Source organism: Siphateles boraxobius, unplaced genomic scaffold (assembly GCF_051911475.1).
Source record: "Siphateles boraxobius isolate OS27281-9 unplaced genomic scaffold, OSU_SipBor_1 14, whole genome shotgun sequence".
Lineage (NCBI taxonomy): Eukaryota > Metazoa > Chordata > Actinopteri > Cypriniformes > Leuciscidae > Siphateles > Siphateles boraxobius.
In genome coordinates, this window is record NW_027508744.1 from 995,709 (window position 1) to 1,008,895 (window position 13,187).

The 13,187-nt window shown below is 45.5% G+C and overlaps 1 protein-coding gene across 6 annotated transcripts in view; it reads left to right on the forward strand.

Annotated features, from left to right (window-relative positions):
- Positions 1 to 6,640: 6,640 nt before the first annotated feature.
- The window catches only part of LOC143738192 (uncharacterized), a 40,553-nt gene continuing 34,006 nt past the window's right edge, over positions 6,641 to 13,187 (forward strand). For 2 of the 6 annotated variants that reach the window (XM_077230212.1, XM_077230215.1), the window contains exon 1: positions 6,685 to 6,774. In XM_077230212.1, coding sequence (XP_077086327.1) covers positions 6,711 to 6,774 — 64 coding nt within the window. In that variant the 5' untranslated portion in view covers positions 6,685 to 6,710. Of the gene's footprint in view, positions 6,775 to 6,885; positions 7,228 to 9,056; positions 9,102 to 9,203; positions 9,682 to 13,187 lie in introns of those variants that run through there. The other 4 variants (XM_077230214.1, XM_077230211.1, XM_077230213.1 and 1 more) reach the window with 4 other exon arrangements.

Sequence of the window (13,187 nt, forward strand, 5' to 3'; positions counted from 1 at the left end):
ACGCCTTCAGGTACGATACTGAACCGGGAGACAGATAGCTCGCAAGCGTCTGTTCTACCTGGGGTATTGCCCCATAGCCATACCCTCTTAACCCCCAAATATCTGAATATACATGAATGTGGGGGCTAAAAGACAAGAGGAGTAAGGCTTTTTCCGTGATCTAGACAGCTCGCTGTGCAGATCGGGAAAAATGGAAGGCCCCGTGATGGAGGTGGAAAAATAGAGGGAAGGAAACTCGTTTAATTTATTTTATTTTTAGGACGAGTGCCCCCTTATTTCTGCTGGCCATAAATATTTAATTTATCTACAGCCTTAGTAAACACTTCCACCAGCTTATTATTTTTTATATATATTTTTTATATATATTCACTTTATCTTATATATAATATATAAACTATCATATATATATATATATATATATATAGGCTATATATATCTCTCATACGCTGGGGAAAGAGATGGCAAATTCACTTCCCCCATGATTGTGTCACTTTCAATGCCCAGCACATCTACCTCCTCGGAGGTAGAGCACTGAAGCATTGATTTCTCTCTCTCCCCGGGCGGAAGAGACCGCAGCGCGGGCTTCCGAGACCGGCGAGAGAGCACTGGATCCCTCGTGGAAAGGGAGGAGATAAGATCCGCGGACCCGTCTCCAACCCCGTAAAGAGATCCTATTCGCGATCCACAGGAATGCATTCTCCGCGCTGCCTCGGCAGACGCGGGACCTGTCACCCTGAGAATTGCGAGCCCGGCCACTTTCCTCGAAAAGTGACAGGCGGGAGCGGAGCATGCGAAGCGAAAGCTTCTCACAATGTTGGCAATCAGCCCCCTCGGAGGCTGATACCGCATGCTCTACTCCCAAACACATCACACAAAGCTCGTGTGTGTCCCTACTCGTTAAATAGCGCGAGCAGGGAGAACACAGAGTTTGTGCAATTGTTTAGTTTCCATAAATATATATATCAGACAGACAACAGTAAATATAACAGACAGTTTGACACAGATCGCTTGCTGAGGCAACAGAAGCTAATGCCGGTTTGCACCGGATGCTCTTTTATCACTTCCTGGTCATGACGTCACCCGCCCGTGACGTTCATTCCTTCCATTGGACTAGTTGACATAGATGCTTCAGACGCATTCACGCTGGGAGCGTTCCCAAAGCGTCGTTGACGCATCGCGAGTTCCCTCGAAAGGGAACTAAGCTCTTAGTTTCAGAGCTTAGTCTGAAACTAAGACAGACCAGGTCGTGCTGAAAAATGAAATCAGATGGAAGCATGAAGTGCTCCAAAATCTCCTGATAGCTAGCTGCATTGACCCTGCCCTTGATAAAACACAGTGGACCAACACCAGCAGCTGACATGGCACCCCAGACCATCACTGACTGTGGGTACTTGACACTGGACTTCAGGCATTTTGGCATTTCCTTCTCCCCAGTCTTCCTCCAGACTCTGGCACCTTGATTTCCGAATGACATGCAAAATTTGCTTTCATCTGAAAAAAGTACTTTGGACCACTGAGCAACAGTCCAGTGCTGCTTCTCTGTAGCCCAGGTCAGGCACTTCTGCCGCTGTTTCTGGTTCAAAAGTGGCTTGACCTGGGGAATGCGGCACCTGTAGCCCATTTCCTGCACACGCCTGTGCACTGTGGCTCTGGATGTTTCTACTCCAGACTCAGTCCACTGCTTCCGCAGGTCCCCCAAGGTCTGGAATCGGTCCTTCTCCACAATCTTCCTCAGGGTCCGGTCACCTCTTCTCGTTGTGCAGCGTTTTTTGCCACACTTTTTCCTTCCCACAGACTTCCCACTGAGGTGCCTTGAGACAGCACTCTGGGAACAGCCTATTTGTTCAGAAATTTCTTTGTGTCTCTTACCCTCTTGCTTGAGGGTGTCAATGATGGCCTTCTGGACAGCAGTCAGGTCGGCAGTCTTACCTATGATTGCGGTTTTGAGTAATGAAACAGGCTAGGAGTTTTTAAAAGCCTCAGGAATCTTTTGCAGGTGTTTAGAGTTAATTAGTTGATTCAGATGATTAGGTTAATAGCTCATTTAGAGAACCTTTTCATGATATGCTAATTTTTTGAGATAGGAATTTTGGGTTTTCATGAGCTGTATGCCAAAATCATCAGTATTAAAACAATAAAAGACCTGAAATATTTCAGTTGGTGAGCAATGAATTTAAAATATATGAAAGTTTAATTTTTATCATTACATTATGGAAAATAATGAACTTTATCACAATATGCTCATTTTTGGAGAAGGACCTGTATATCTGTGTCATCTTCATTTATCCCTCTTTCATCTCCCATCAAGATAGACACCCCAGCCGTTTGTTCCAGTGATATTTCAGTAAGTTTGCAAGGTGCGCCCACTGCGCTTAAAAATGGCCACAGCAAAAAAATACGGCATTCCCCACACCACTCTACAAGACTACAAAAAAAAAATATTCACATAACCCTCATCCTAATTCGGTTATTCACATCATCCTAGTTATCCACACTATATACTCTGGAAAGTGCATCGGCTACAATATTTTCTGAACCTTTTAGATGTTGGATGTCAAGGTTGTATTCTTGAATGATTAAAGACCAGCGCATTAGACGTTGGTTTGAGTTACACATTCTCCCAAGGAATACTAAGGGGTTGTGATCAGAGTAAACCACCACCGGATTACAATTACCACCAAAGTAAACTTCGAAGTGTTGTAATGCTAAGAGTAAGGCTAAAGCCTCTTTCTCAATAGTACTGTACTTCTGTTGACACTTGGCAAACTTCTTGGAGAAGTAACTCACAGGATGCTCTACACCGGCTGAGTCTTCTTGTAGCAACACAGCACCTGTCCCTGCAAAACTCGCATCCACCTGCAACTTTAAGGGCAAAGTAAAACTGGGAGCAGAAAGGATGAAGATTTCCCATCCCGAATGCCATAACGGAATATTGTAGGAAGTTGTCAGGGGTAACAAAAGCAGAGATTTCTGAGGCTCGTGGCTTGAGTGGCACTTGCCAGTATCCGTTTAAAAGATCCAACTTGGTGACATAACGTGCAGAACCAACTCTGTCAACACAGTCTTCTATTTTAGGTAGAGGAAAAGAGTCTGGCTTGGTGATGTTATTAACTTTGCAGTAGTCAGTGCAAAAGCGAAAGGACGAGTCAGATTTAGGAACCAGAAAACATGGTGAACTCCAGGGGCTTTGGCTGGGGGTAGCAAAACCATGTTGCAACAAATATTCAACCTCTGATTTCATTACTTCCTGTTTATGTGGATTAACACGGTAAGGATGTTATTTAATGGGCACAGAGTCACCTATGTCGATGTCGTGTGAGAGAACAGTAGTTTGACTGGGAACATCAGAAAACAAGATGGGATGCCCATTTATTAACTCCACTATATCTGTGCGTTGGTTCTGAGGCAAGTAAGCAAGAGACGAGTCTAAATTACCCAGTACTGCAGAATTGTTTAGACGCGTACAAGACATCCGGTCTTCATTTTCAATCAGATTATCCTCTGATGGACAATATGCAGTAGATAGCACCGTAGAAATAGCTGCAGATTCCACCACATCGGAGACAGGGGTTTCATTTGAGGCTTCGCTTGTGACATAAGCCTTCAACATATTCACAAGACACATTCGACTTTTTCTTCTACGATCTGGCGTTGAGATTACATCATCAGTGTCAGTAAGCCTTTTCTCAACAGCATAAGGACCAGTGAATTTAGCCTGTAATGCTGTCCCTGGGACCGGAAGCAAAACCAAAACTAAATCGTTGGGTTGAAAATTTCGCTTTACACATCTCTTGTCATAACGCAATTTCATCTTTGATAACTGCTCACTTAGCAGTTTCAAGGGCCCACGAACAGTGTGTCCAAAAACAAGTTCTGCAGGGGTGAAACCTAACGACTCCTGCACAGCTTCTCTAGCTGCGAACATTAATAACGCCAAACCCAGTCTTTGCAAGTACTGAGACAATATGCACGTAGCATTGATTTTAGGGTTTGGTGAAAGTATTCCAGCGCACCCTGGGATTCAGGATGGTATGCACTGGAGAGTTTATGATCAACTCCTAACTCCTTTAATACTTGAGCGAACACTTTGGAATTGAAGTTAGTACCTTGATCGGTCTGGATAATTTTAGGCAATCCAAACGTTGAGCAGAACTTAACTATCTCCTTCACCACCGCCTTAGCTTTAAGAGTACGGAGTGGAACAGCTTCTGGGAACTGAGTTGCAGCACACATCAAAGTCAAAATATATTGATGCCCTGATTTTGATTTTGGTAACGGCCCAACACAATCCAAAATCAACCGTTCAAACGGCTCACCCACTACTGGAATCGGATGGAGGGGAGCAGAAGGTAAAGTCTGGTTCGGCTTACCCGCAAGTTGGCAGACATGGCAACTCTTGCAAAATTTGGAAACACTAGACTTCAATCCAGGCCAAAAGAAATACGCTTGTAGGTTTTATTAAAGCCAAGATGGGCAGAGAGCGGATGCTCATGAGCAAGCTGCAATACCTGAGAAAGATAAGCAGAAAGCAAGACAATTAGATAGACGTTTAAAGCATCCCCAACCTTCTGTGGCTTCCAGCGACGCATTAGGACGTCATCTTCCCAAATAAATAAGCAGCTACAGTTAGAGATTGGTCAGACTTTTGAGCAGCAATTAAGTGTTCTCTTTCGAATTTCAGACTTGCTTCTAAGCAAGACCTTCTAACCTTCAGAGGTGCTTCTAAGTCTGAGTTCATAGAATCATTAGGAACTAATTGTGCCTTAACATATAGAGTACACTCCAGAGGTGCACACTCCAGAGTACACCCATTTGCTGGATTCAGAAATAAGTCAGCAAGATTCACTGTCCCTTCCCACTTCCGTGCCTGAGCACGAGTTACTGCACAAGCAGGAAATACAGAAGGGAAACAAACAGGAATATCAGAGTCAGACAAAGGGCCCTATTTTAACGATCTGAAACGCAAGTGTCAAAGCATAAAGCGCAAGTAACTTTGTGGGCGGATCCCGGCGCTGTTGCTATTTTCCCGGCGGGATAAATGTCTCTTGCGCCTGGCGCAAATCTAAAAGGGGTTGGTCTGAAGTAGCTTCATTATTCATAGGTGTGGTTTGGGCGTAACGGGAAACAAACCAATAAGAGCTTTATATCACATTCCCTTTAAGAGCATGATGAACGAGGTGCGCTTGTTCCATGGCGCAATACTATTATAACGGCGCATTTACCAGGCGTGCTTCAGAATCGGTTCACAGCCGAGGAGATCAATGTTCTCGTCAGGGCCGTAAAAGAAAGAGAAGTGACATTGGGGATGGGACAAACCCACCCAAATTAGCTTCGGTTAAACATGCATATAATAATTTGGGTAAATGTGTAAGCTTTATGCCTATTTTCCCCATCGTCATGGACACAACAATGATTTCCCTCGTGTTTTAATATTTTTCCTTATAATAATGTATCATTTGCAAAAAGTTAAATGCATCTGTGTAGATGAGAGAATCATCTACAGTGTATGCGCGTTGTTCACACTCTGTATTATGGCCAAGCATGCGCGCTTAAAATAGCATCTGAATGTACGCGCAACGCGCCACTGACTTTAGACTAGGTTTTTTCTGGTCAGTGGCGCAATTGTTTTATAGAACAGCAAAATAGCATGAGGGAAAGTTTGCGCCGGAACACGCCTCCTCTTTGCGCTGAACCGCCCCGGGAGCGCAAGTGTATTTCTTAGTTAACCGACGTGTGTCTGTGGAGGGAAAAGTCCGATTTGCGTGGATGCAAAATAGGAATGATACATGCGTCATTGTACAAAGTCATTTGCGCCGGGTGCAAGATAGGGCCCAATATCTCTGGCATATCAACGACACTGGAGAGGGGAAAACCTTACCACCTGCCAAGTCAATATAAAGCTTACACCTTCCTCAGGCAGCTCAGTTCGCACACCCAGAGGAACCATACCTGTAACTAGATCAGGCTTAAGATAAACCATATGCACTGGCACTCTCACACATCCTAACTCAATTCAGCGTACTAACACATCAGTACTAGAGTACGTTTCGGCAGAAAAAGGCAAAACATCTGCCAAAATAAATGACTGTGTTGCACCCGTATCTCTCAGAATTGAGATAGACTTTCCCAGAGTGTCAGTACAAAGAGAAATGGAACCACTAAAGAGAAAGGGTTCATACCCAGTACCATGGACCGGCATCAAACAATTTTTAGGGATTGCGACAGATTGAGCAAAAGCTTCACTTTTAGATTTCCCAGCAGCACTTTTCTGTTTCCATGCCTTATATAACACTAAATAAATAAATAAATGAATGTCCAAATGTGAGTGATACATCTCTCCAGTACTACGGCAATCCCTTTAAAGGTATTTGTGAATTAAACATGTCTTCCTCATTTCAGTATGCTGATGTCTACAGTATCTATAAGAAGCAATCCATCGTGCTTGAGTATTGTTGGGATAGTTTTAGGTTTATGGTCCATTTGTTTTCACTCGGTTGTTTTCCAGTCTGGCTCAGTATCGCAAAGTTGAAAGAGTGTGTTTATTCGGAGTTGCGATTGGCTGCTTAATGTGAGGATTCAACGCCTTGATCTAAGAAACTATTATTCAATGCTTTATATTTCTGTGACGTAAGTGGAAACACTGTGGTTTAAGTGTCTCTGCATTGAGCTGAAACCTTGTTTGTTCAACACCTTTACGAACGACAGACACAATGGAGAAAGTCATTTTCTTCTTCTGTGTATTTTCTTGTTGGATTATGCAAATCACATCCAGTGGTAAATATATTCTATTTCAAGCATTCCATAAATTAACTTATTAATCTCAAATACAATAGCCATTAACACATTAACACATAAGTCTATATGTGTTTATCAATGTCTCTCCAGATTTGTCAGTTGGAGGATCTTCTGATGTGAGAGTTAAGATTGGAGAAAACATCACTCTGAACTGCAGCATGAGAAACAGAGATGAAGTCTCCTGGTATCTTCTCAGATCTGAAGAGCTCGTTCTGCTGATTTCTGCAGAGAAGGACAAAACCGGGAGAAAACTCCTGAACAACTACAATCCAAACAGCAATCGTATGAAAATGAGTGCAGACAGTTGGGTCACCAGAGTCTCTTTAACTATTTCTGGAGTAACAGAATCAGATTCAGGACTTTATTTCTGTGGAATAAAGTCTGACGCTCCAGAGATGCACTTCGACAAACCCATCAGACTGGAGATTGAAGGTACCAGATTTCAGTTTTTCCTCATCATATCTTCACAAACTAGTCAATGTAAGAGGGAGTGGGTAAGATGAGACACTCAAGCTGAGATCTGAACATGATTTTTGTTTTAGGGGTTTGTGATTGAGAGCAGCACATGAGTATATAAACTTAGCACTAGACATTGCTTAACTAACCCACATTTTACAGTTGAGGTAATTTAAGGAGTGGTCTTAAAAAATGGTCATACAATTTACTTAAAAATTACAGAAGCAGGTTTTTGTGTGTGTGTTTGTCAGAATGTCAGTTTGTTTTTATTTCTGTTCTTGTCTGTGTTGGTTTGTCTGTTAATTAGTCTTCCTGCCTGTTAGGGGACTTTCACACTGGCAGTTTAGTTCGGAACGGGGCACGGTTCGCATGAAAAATCGCTAATGTGAACGCTGTCATGGGACCCAGGTGCGCACTGGGGTATCGAACTCGAGACTGCCTGGAGGAGGTGGTCTGAGTTCGGTTGCTCCCGAACCGTGCTGCGATTCGCGTGTATGTGAAAACAACACGGACTCGGATGCGCACTTGTTCAGGAAGTAAAGTATCCTGCGCATGCGTTTTAGCTGATTATCATGTATTTAGTTAAATAAAACACACGTAAGGGATGAAGATTTACCCTGGATACGAGCAAGAGTGAGTCTGCAGTGTATTCACGCATAGTGCGTGCAATCAGGGCAACAAATTAATGGAAATCCACTGTCTCCTCAAAAGAGTCCATTTGCAAGCAGTGGAAAGACAGATTATGTGAAACACACACACAGTTAACCTGCGTTGTTTACTCAGCTATAAATAATAGCACCAAATTAATAAAAAAACACAATATATTGACCCACGTCGTGGTTTCTATCATGCGCCGTGCACGTTTGCAATGACGTAAGATGCACCAGAGTTCGATAGAATCAAGTTGAGTGTGAAACCAGACCAACGCTGCGGGGGGCGCCGGGAACAATCGCGCCCGGGCTCGGACCGCAGCAAACGAGCCCAGTGTAAAAGCCCCCTTAGTTTCTATAGTTTTTGATTGATTGTTAGTTAGCTCAGATGTGTTCTGTTGATTTGCTCTTCAGTTCTGTCTATTTAAACCCTGTGTTCTGTCTTGTTCTCCATCAGTTATTATTGTTGCATTAATGCCGAGTTCAGACTGCACGATTATAGCCCCGATTTTAGCTCGCCGACAGGTTTTGAGAAATCACAGGCAAATAGGTGCTCGTTCACGCGAGTGACAATCACGCAGTGTGAATGAGTAAAGACGCGATATGAGAGAATCGCAGATGAGTCGCCGACGCCCGTGAGATATTTGGCATGCTAAATAGACAATTTGGATCGCAATCTTCTTGTAGGCTATCATTTTTTATAACAAATTCAGTGTCGCGCGAGAACTCCGGTCTCACGCACGCGTGATCTTCCGTTATTTCCTTATCACTTCTCGCGTTTGTTTGGTTGTGAAACACAGTTTGCGAACCAGGGGGAAGTTGTCGGCGATTCTTTCTTTTGTAATGTCATGCAGTGTGAACCCTCCTGTCGTCGATCCATCGTGCAGTGTGAACACACCAGCAACTTAATGTTACACCAGATAGTCACGCAGTGTGAAAACAACAGTGACACGATTATTTTGAAAATCGTGCAGTCTGAACTCGGCATAAGTTGGTTGTTCTGTCCCTGTTCCTGCTCTTAAGAATCCAGAGTTCTTTGTAAGATTTTGATTTTGTTTAATAAAAGATTGCTGCAATTATCCTGCCTCCTCCATTGCTGCAACCAATTGTAACTGTTTATATGTATTTATAGATAAACAGATCATATATTCACAGGTCTTTTTATAAAAGAAGAGACGAAAGCAGAAGTTGAAATCACAGGTAATGTTTTGCTTGTTTAATTTTTATTTGTTGTAACTGCTCTTCTGTGGAGATCTGGAACTAAATGTTGTATGAGTGTGAGTAACTCTTCTGTCTCTGTAGACGAGGTGACAGTGACGGAGCGTGTGTTGATGTTCGGTGGTGTTGGACTGGCTGTGTTTGTGTTTTTTCTGACTACAGTCGTCGCAGGAGAAATCATTTACAATCGTGGACAGCAGAAAGGATGGAAAGCGGCAAAACGTGCATCTGATGAGCCACAAATCAGCTAAATGACACATTTATGTGCTTTATTTGACAATTTGAGCTTTGAGCTTCAATGTCAATGATATTTCAATATCAATGAACAATATGCATGTTAGTGTTAGCACAACTGTAGTTTTTACATGTATACAGAGAATGAGCCAATGTCTTTATTCAAAAAAGAACAGCAAACAGCTTCTTAATGCAAATAAAAGCTTTAATATCATCAGACCAGCAGGACTCGTGATAAAAATGAAACTTGTGTCTGGCTATATCTTTAGACATATTAATGTTCCTCTTGAAAAATATATAATATGAACATTAGCTGTTTTGGAAATTAAACAAATGTAAATCTCTTCCGTGGCACATAAAGTGTAACGATCGGAGAAAATGATAGACGCACTTAGCAGTTTCAATGCTCTCTTTTATTCGTGAGCACCCGTGTGGCCGATGCTCTTGCCTCACAAAATCCAAAAGAAAAACCCCCTTCTCTTTTAACCCCGCCCCCACATAACTGCGCAAGCTTGTTCTCCAGAAGAACAGTAGATGCCTTAAAGCCCCAAACACCCAGAACACATAACACATAAAAGAAAATACATGCATCTACATATTGAACTTAAACTGTCTTTAGACTTGCTACACTGCTCCCCCTTCACAAAGTTCCTCGACCTCGAGGGAACAAACAAAGTCCCTGAACCGTCTCGGTGGCCTTCTGACACGCTGAAGCCGCAGTAGCCCTTCCTGTGTAACTGAAACCGGGCTACCTGAATGTGAGGTTCGCAGCTCAAGAACTGGTGTGGCTGCATGTGGGTCTGCCAGAGGACTGGAAGTGCTTGACTGGGGACCGGGCCCCCCCTCCGGGGTAGGCACAACTGTAGAGGAAGCCGGTGTTTGGGCTACAGGGGTACTTCCTCTATAAGGTGCCAATCTGTCTCGGTGAATGGCCACCTTCCTTCCCCCTCGGAGTCAACTGCACTCGGTAAACCACTTCTTCAATTCTCTCCAGAACACTGCACGGCCCAACCCACTTGGAGTCCAGTTTAGGGCACCTGCCCTTCTTTCTCTGCGGGCTGTACACTCACACCAGCTCTCCCGCTGTAAAATGCCGCCCTTTTGCCTTCAGATCATAATTTCGCTTCTGCCGGGTCCACGCTTTTAACAACTGCTCCCTTGCGAAATTATGAGCGGCTTCCAATGAGTCTTGAAGCTTCCTAGCATACTCAGGGCCCGGGGGCACAGCAGGCGCATCAGGTGGCCTCCCAAAAGCCATTTCCCCAGGTGTTCTGATCTCCCGCCCCAACATCAAAAGGGCGGGTGTGCAAGAGGTTGAGTCTTGCACAGCAGATCGGGGCGCCATTAAGATAAAGGGCAAGTGCATATCCCAATCTCGCTGATGCTTGGCAGACACAATGGCCAGCTGTTCCACCAGTGTCCTGTTAAACCTCTCAACGAGGCCATCACTTTGGGGATGCAAAGGGATGGTCCTTGTTTTGTGAATCCCTAATTTTTCACACATCAGCGAGAAGACACACGACTCAAAATTCCCGCCTTGATCGCTGTGTATGGATTCAGCCACCCCAAACCGACTGAACATGCCATCCACCAACGCGTTCACCACTGTCTCGTCTTCTTGGTCAGGCAGTGCGTAAGCTTCTGGCCATTTAGTGAAATAATCCATAGCCGTCAGCACAAACCTGTTACCCCTCTCGGAACATGGAAAAGGACCCATTACATCTACCCCCACTCTATCCATAGGGCCTCCTACGGGGAACTGTTGCAGGGGAGTGAGGGACTGGCCAGGCGGGCCCTTGCGGGCAGTGCAACCATCACATCGCTGACAAAAATCCTCCACATCTCTCCTCGCAAGCCCCCAGTAAAAACTCTTTCTGACACGTTTGACTTTTTTTTAAAAAAACCCTAAGTGTCCAGACCCCACCGTCCCGTGGGCAGCCCTGATAACCCCCTCCCGCAGCGACCTGGGCACCACCATCTGCCACCTCCCCTCCCCAGTGGCAGGGTCTTTCCACTCCCTCTCTAACACCCCATCTTGTAGACGCAGCTCTTTGAATTTTGCCCACCAGTTCTTCGTGGGCAAAGAGAGAATGGCCACTTCCTCCCACAGGGGTCGCTGCTGTGTTTGGACCCACTGGATTACTGGCTGCAGGTCTGCATCTTCCTCTTGCAGACGCCTCCAGTCCTCTACTCCCACTGTCCCCACCATCAAACACGCCGGCGTATTGCCATGCTTGCAAACCACAGAAGCCCCGCTGGCATCCGGGTCCCCCAGCTCTCTTTCCCTGGCTTCTCTTTTATCACAGTACCGACAACCGTCGGCAAAGCATGGCCGACAAGAAAGAGCGTCTGCATTTGAATGACCTGACCCTGGACGGTGTACTACTCTCAAATTGTATGCCTGAAGTTCCTCAATCCAGCGTGCCAGCTGGCCCTCTGGCTCTTTAAATGACATTAGCCATTGGAGAGCTGAATGATCAGTGCGTACAGTGAAAGGTAGCCCGCACAGGTAATACTTAAATTGCCGGACTGCAAACAGCACTGCAACAAGTTCCCTTCTGGTGACACAGTATCTATCTGCGTTCGGCCTTGTTGAACACTTTACTGTAGTAAGCCACAACTCGCTCTCCCCCAACCTCCGCCTGAGAGAGAACCGCCCCCATACCCACATAACTGGCGTCTGTGTCCAGAATGAAGGGCAGTGCGAGGTCTGGGGGAACCAATACAGGGGCTGTGACTAGAGCAGGGCAGCAAAAGAGTTTTGACACTCCTCAGACCAAGCAAAGGACTTATCCTTCTTCAGCAGGCGGAAAAGTGGGTCCTCGATGCTGGAAAAACCCTGCACAAACCTCCTGTAATATGAGGCCAACCCTAAAAAACTTTTGAGCTGCTGTGAAGTTGTAGGAGTGGGCCAGTTGCTTCCCGCCTGCACCTTTTCTTCCATCGGGCCAATCCCCTGGCCCCCCAGCTTGTGCCCCAAAAACGTCACCTCCCTCCTAAACAAATTACATTTTTCTGGGTGCAGCTTCAAGCCAGACTCACTTATTCAAACCAGCACATGCCTGAGTGCCTCCAACGAGGTCTGAAATGATCGGCCATGGACCAGTATGTCATCCAGGTACACCAGGCACTCTCACCGCGGAATACCCGATAACACCCTGTCAATTAACCTGGCAAAAGTGGCTGGTGCATTGCAGAGACCAAAGCAGAGCACCCTGAACTGCCATAGCCCCCTGCTCGTACAAAAAAGCAGTTTTCGGTCTGGCATCGGGAGCAAGTGGTACCTGCCAATAACCAGTGCGCAGGTCCAGTGAAGTGAACCATGACGACCCGGTTACGAGATCCAGTGACTCATCCACCCGAGGAATGGGGTAGGAGTCCTTCCTGGTGACCTCATTAAGGCGCCTATAGTCAACGCAAAACCTCCATTGCCCCCCCCCCCCCCCCTTCTTAGGCACCATGACCACCGGTGCAGCCCATGCACTTTCTGACGGCTCAATTATCCCCGCTTGCTGCATGTCTAACAAGGCCTTATCAGCAGCATCCTGATGGGCAAAAGGGAGCCTCCGGGGCCGCAGCCTAATGGGCATGGCATCCCCAGTCTCAATTTAGTGCTGCGCCAGGTGTGTTTGCCCCACATCTCCTTCCCCAAATGCAAAACAATGTTTTGCCCTTCTTTCTCTCATCCAAGCCTTCACAATTCTTCATTCACAACTCCCTCAAAGCAACCAACCCCTCCCCCTTCTCGAGAGCAAGACATGGAATGCCGTTTTCCAGCCCATACCTGCTGGAGAGGCTCGAGTCTGGCTCTAAAGAGGACTGTGTGGCCACCCC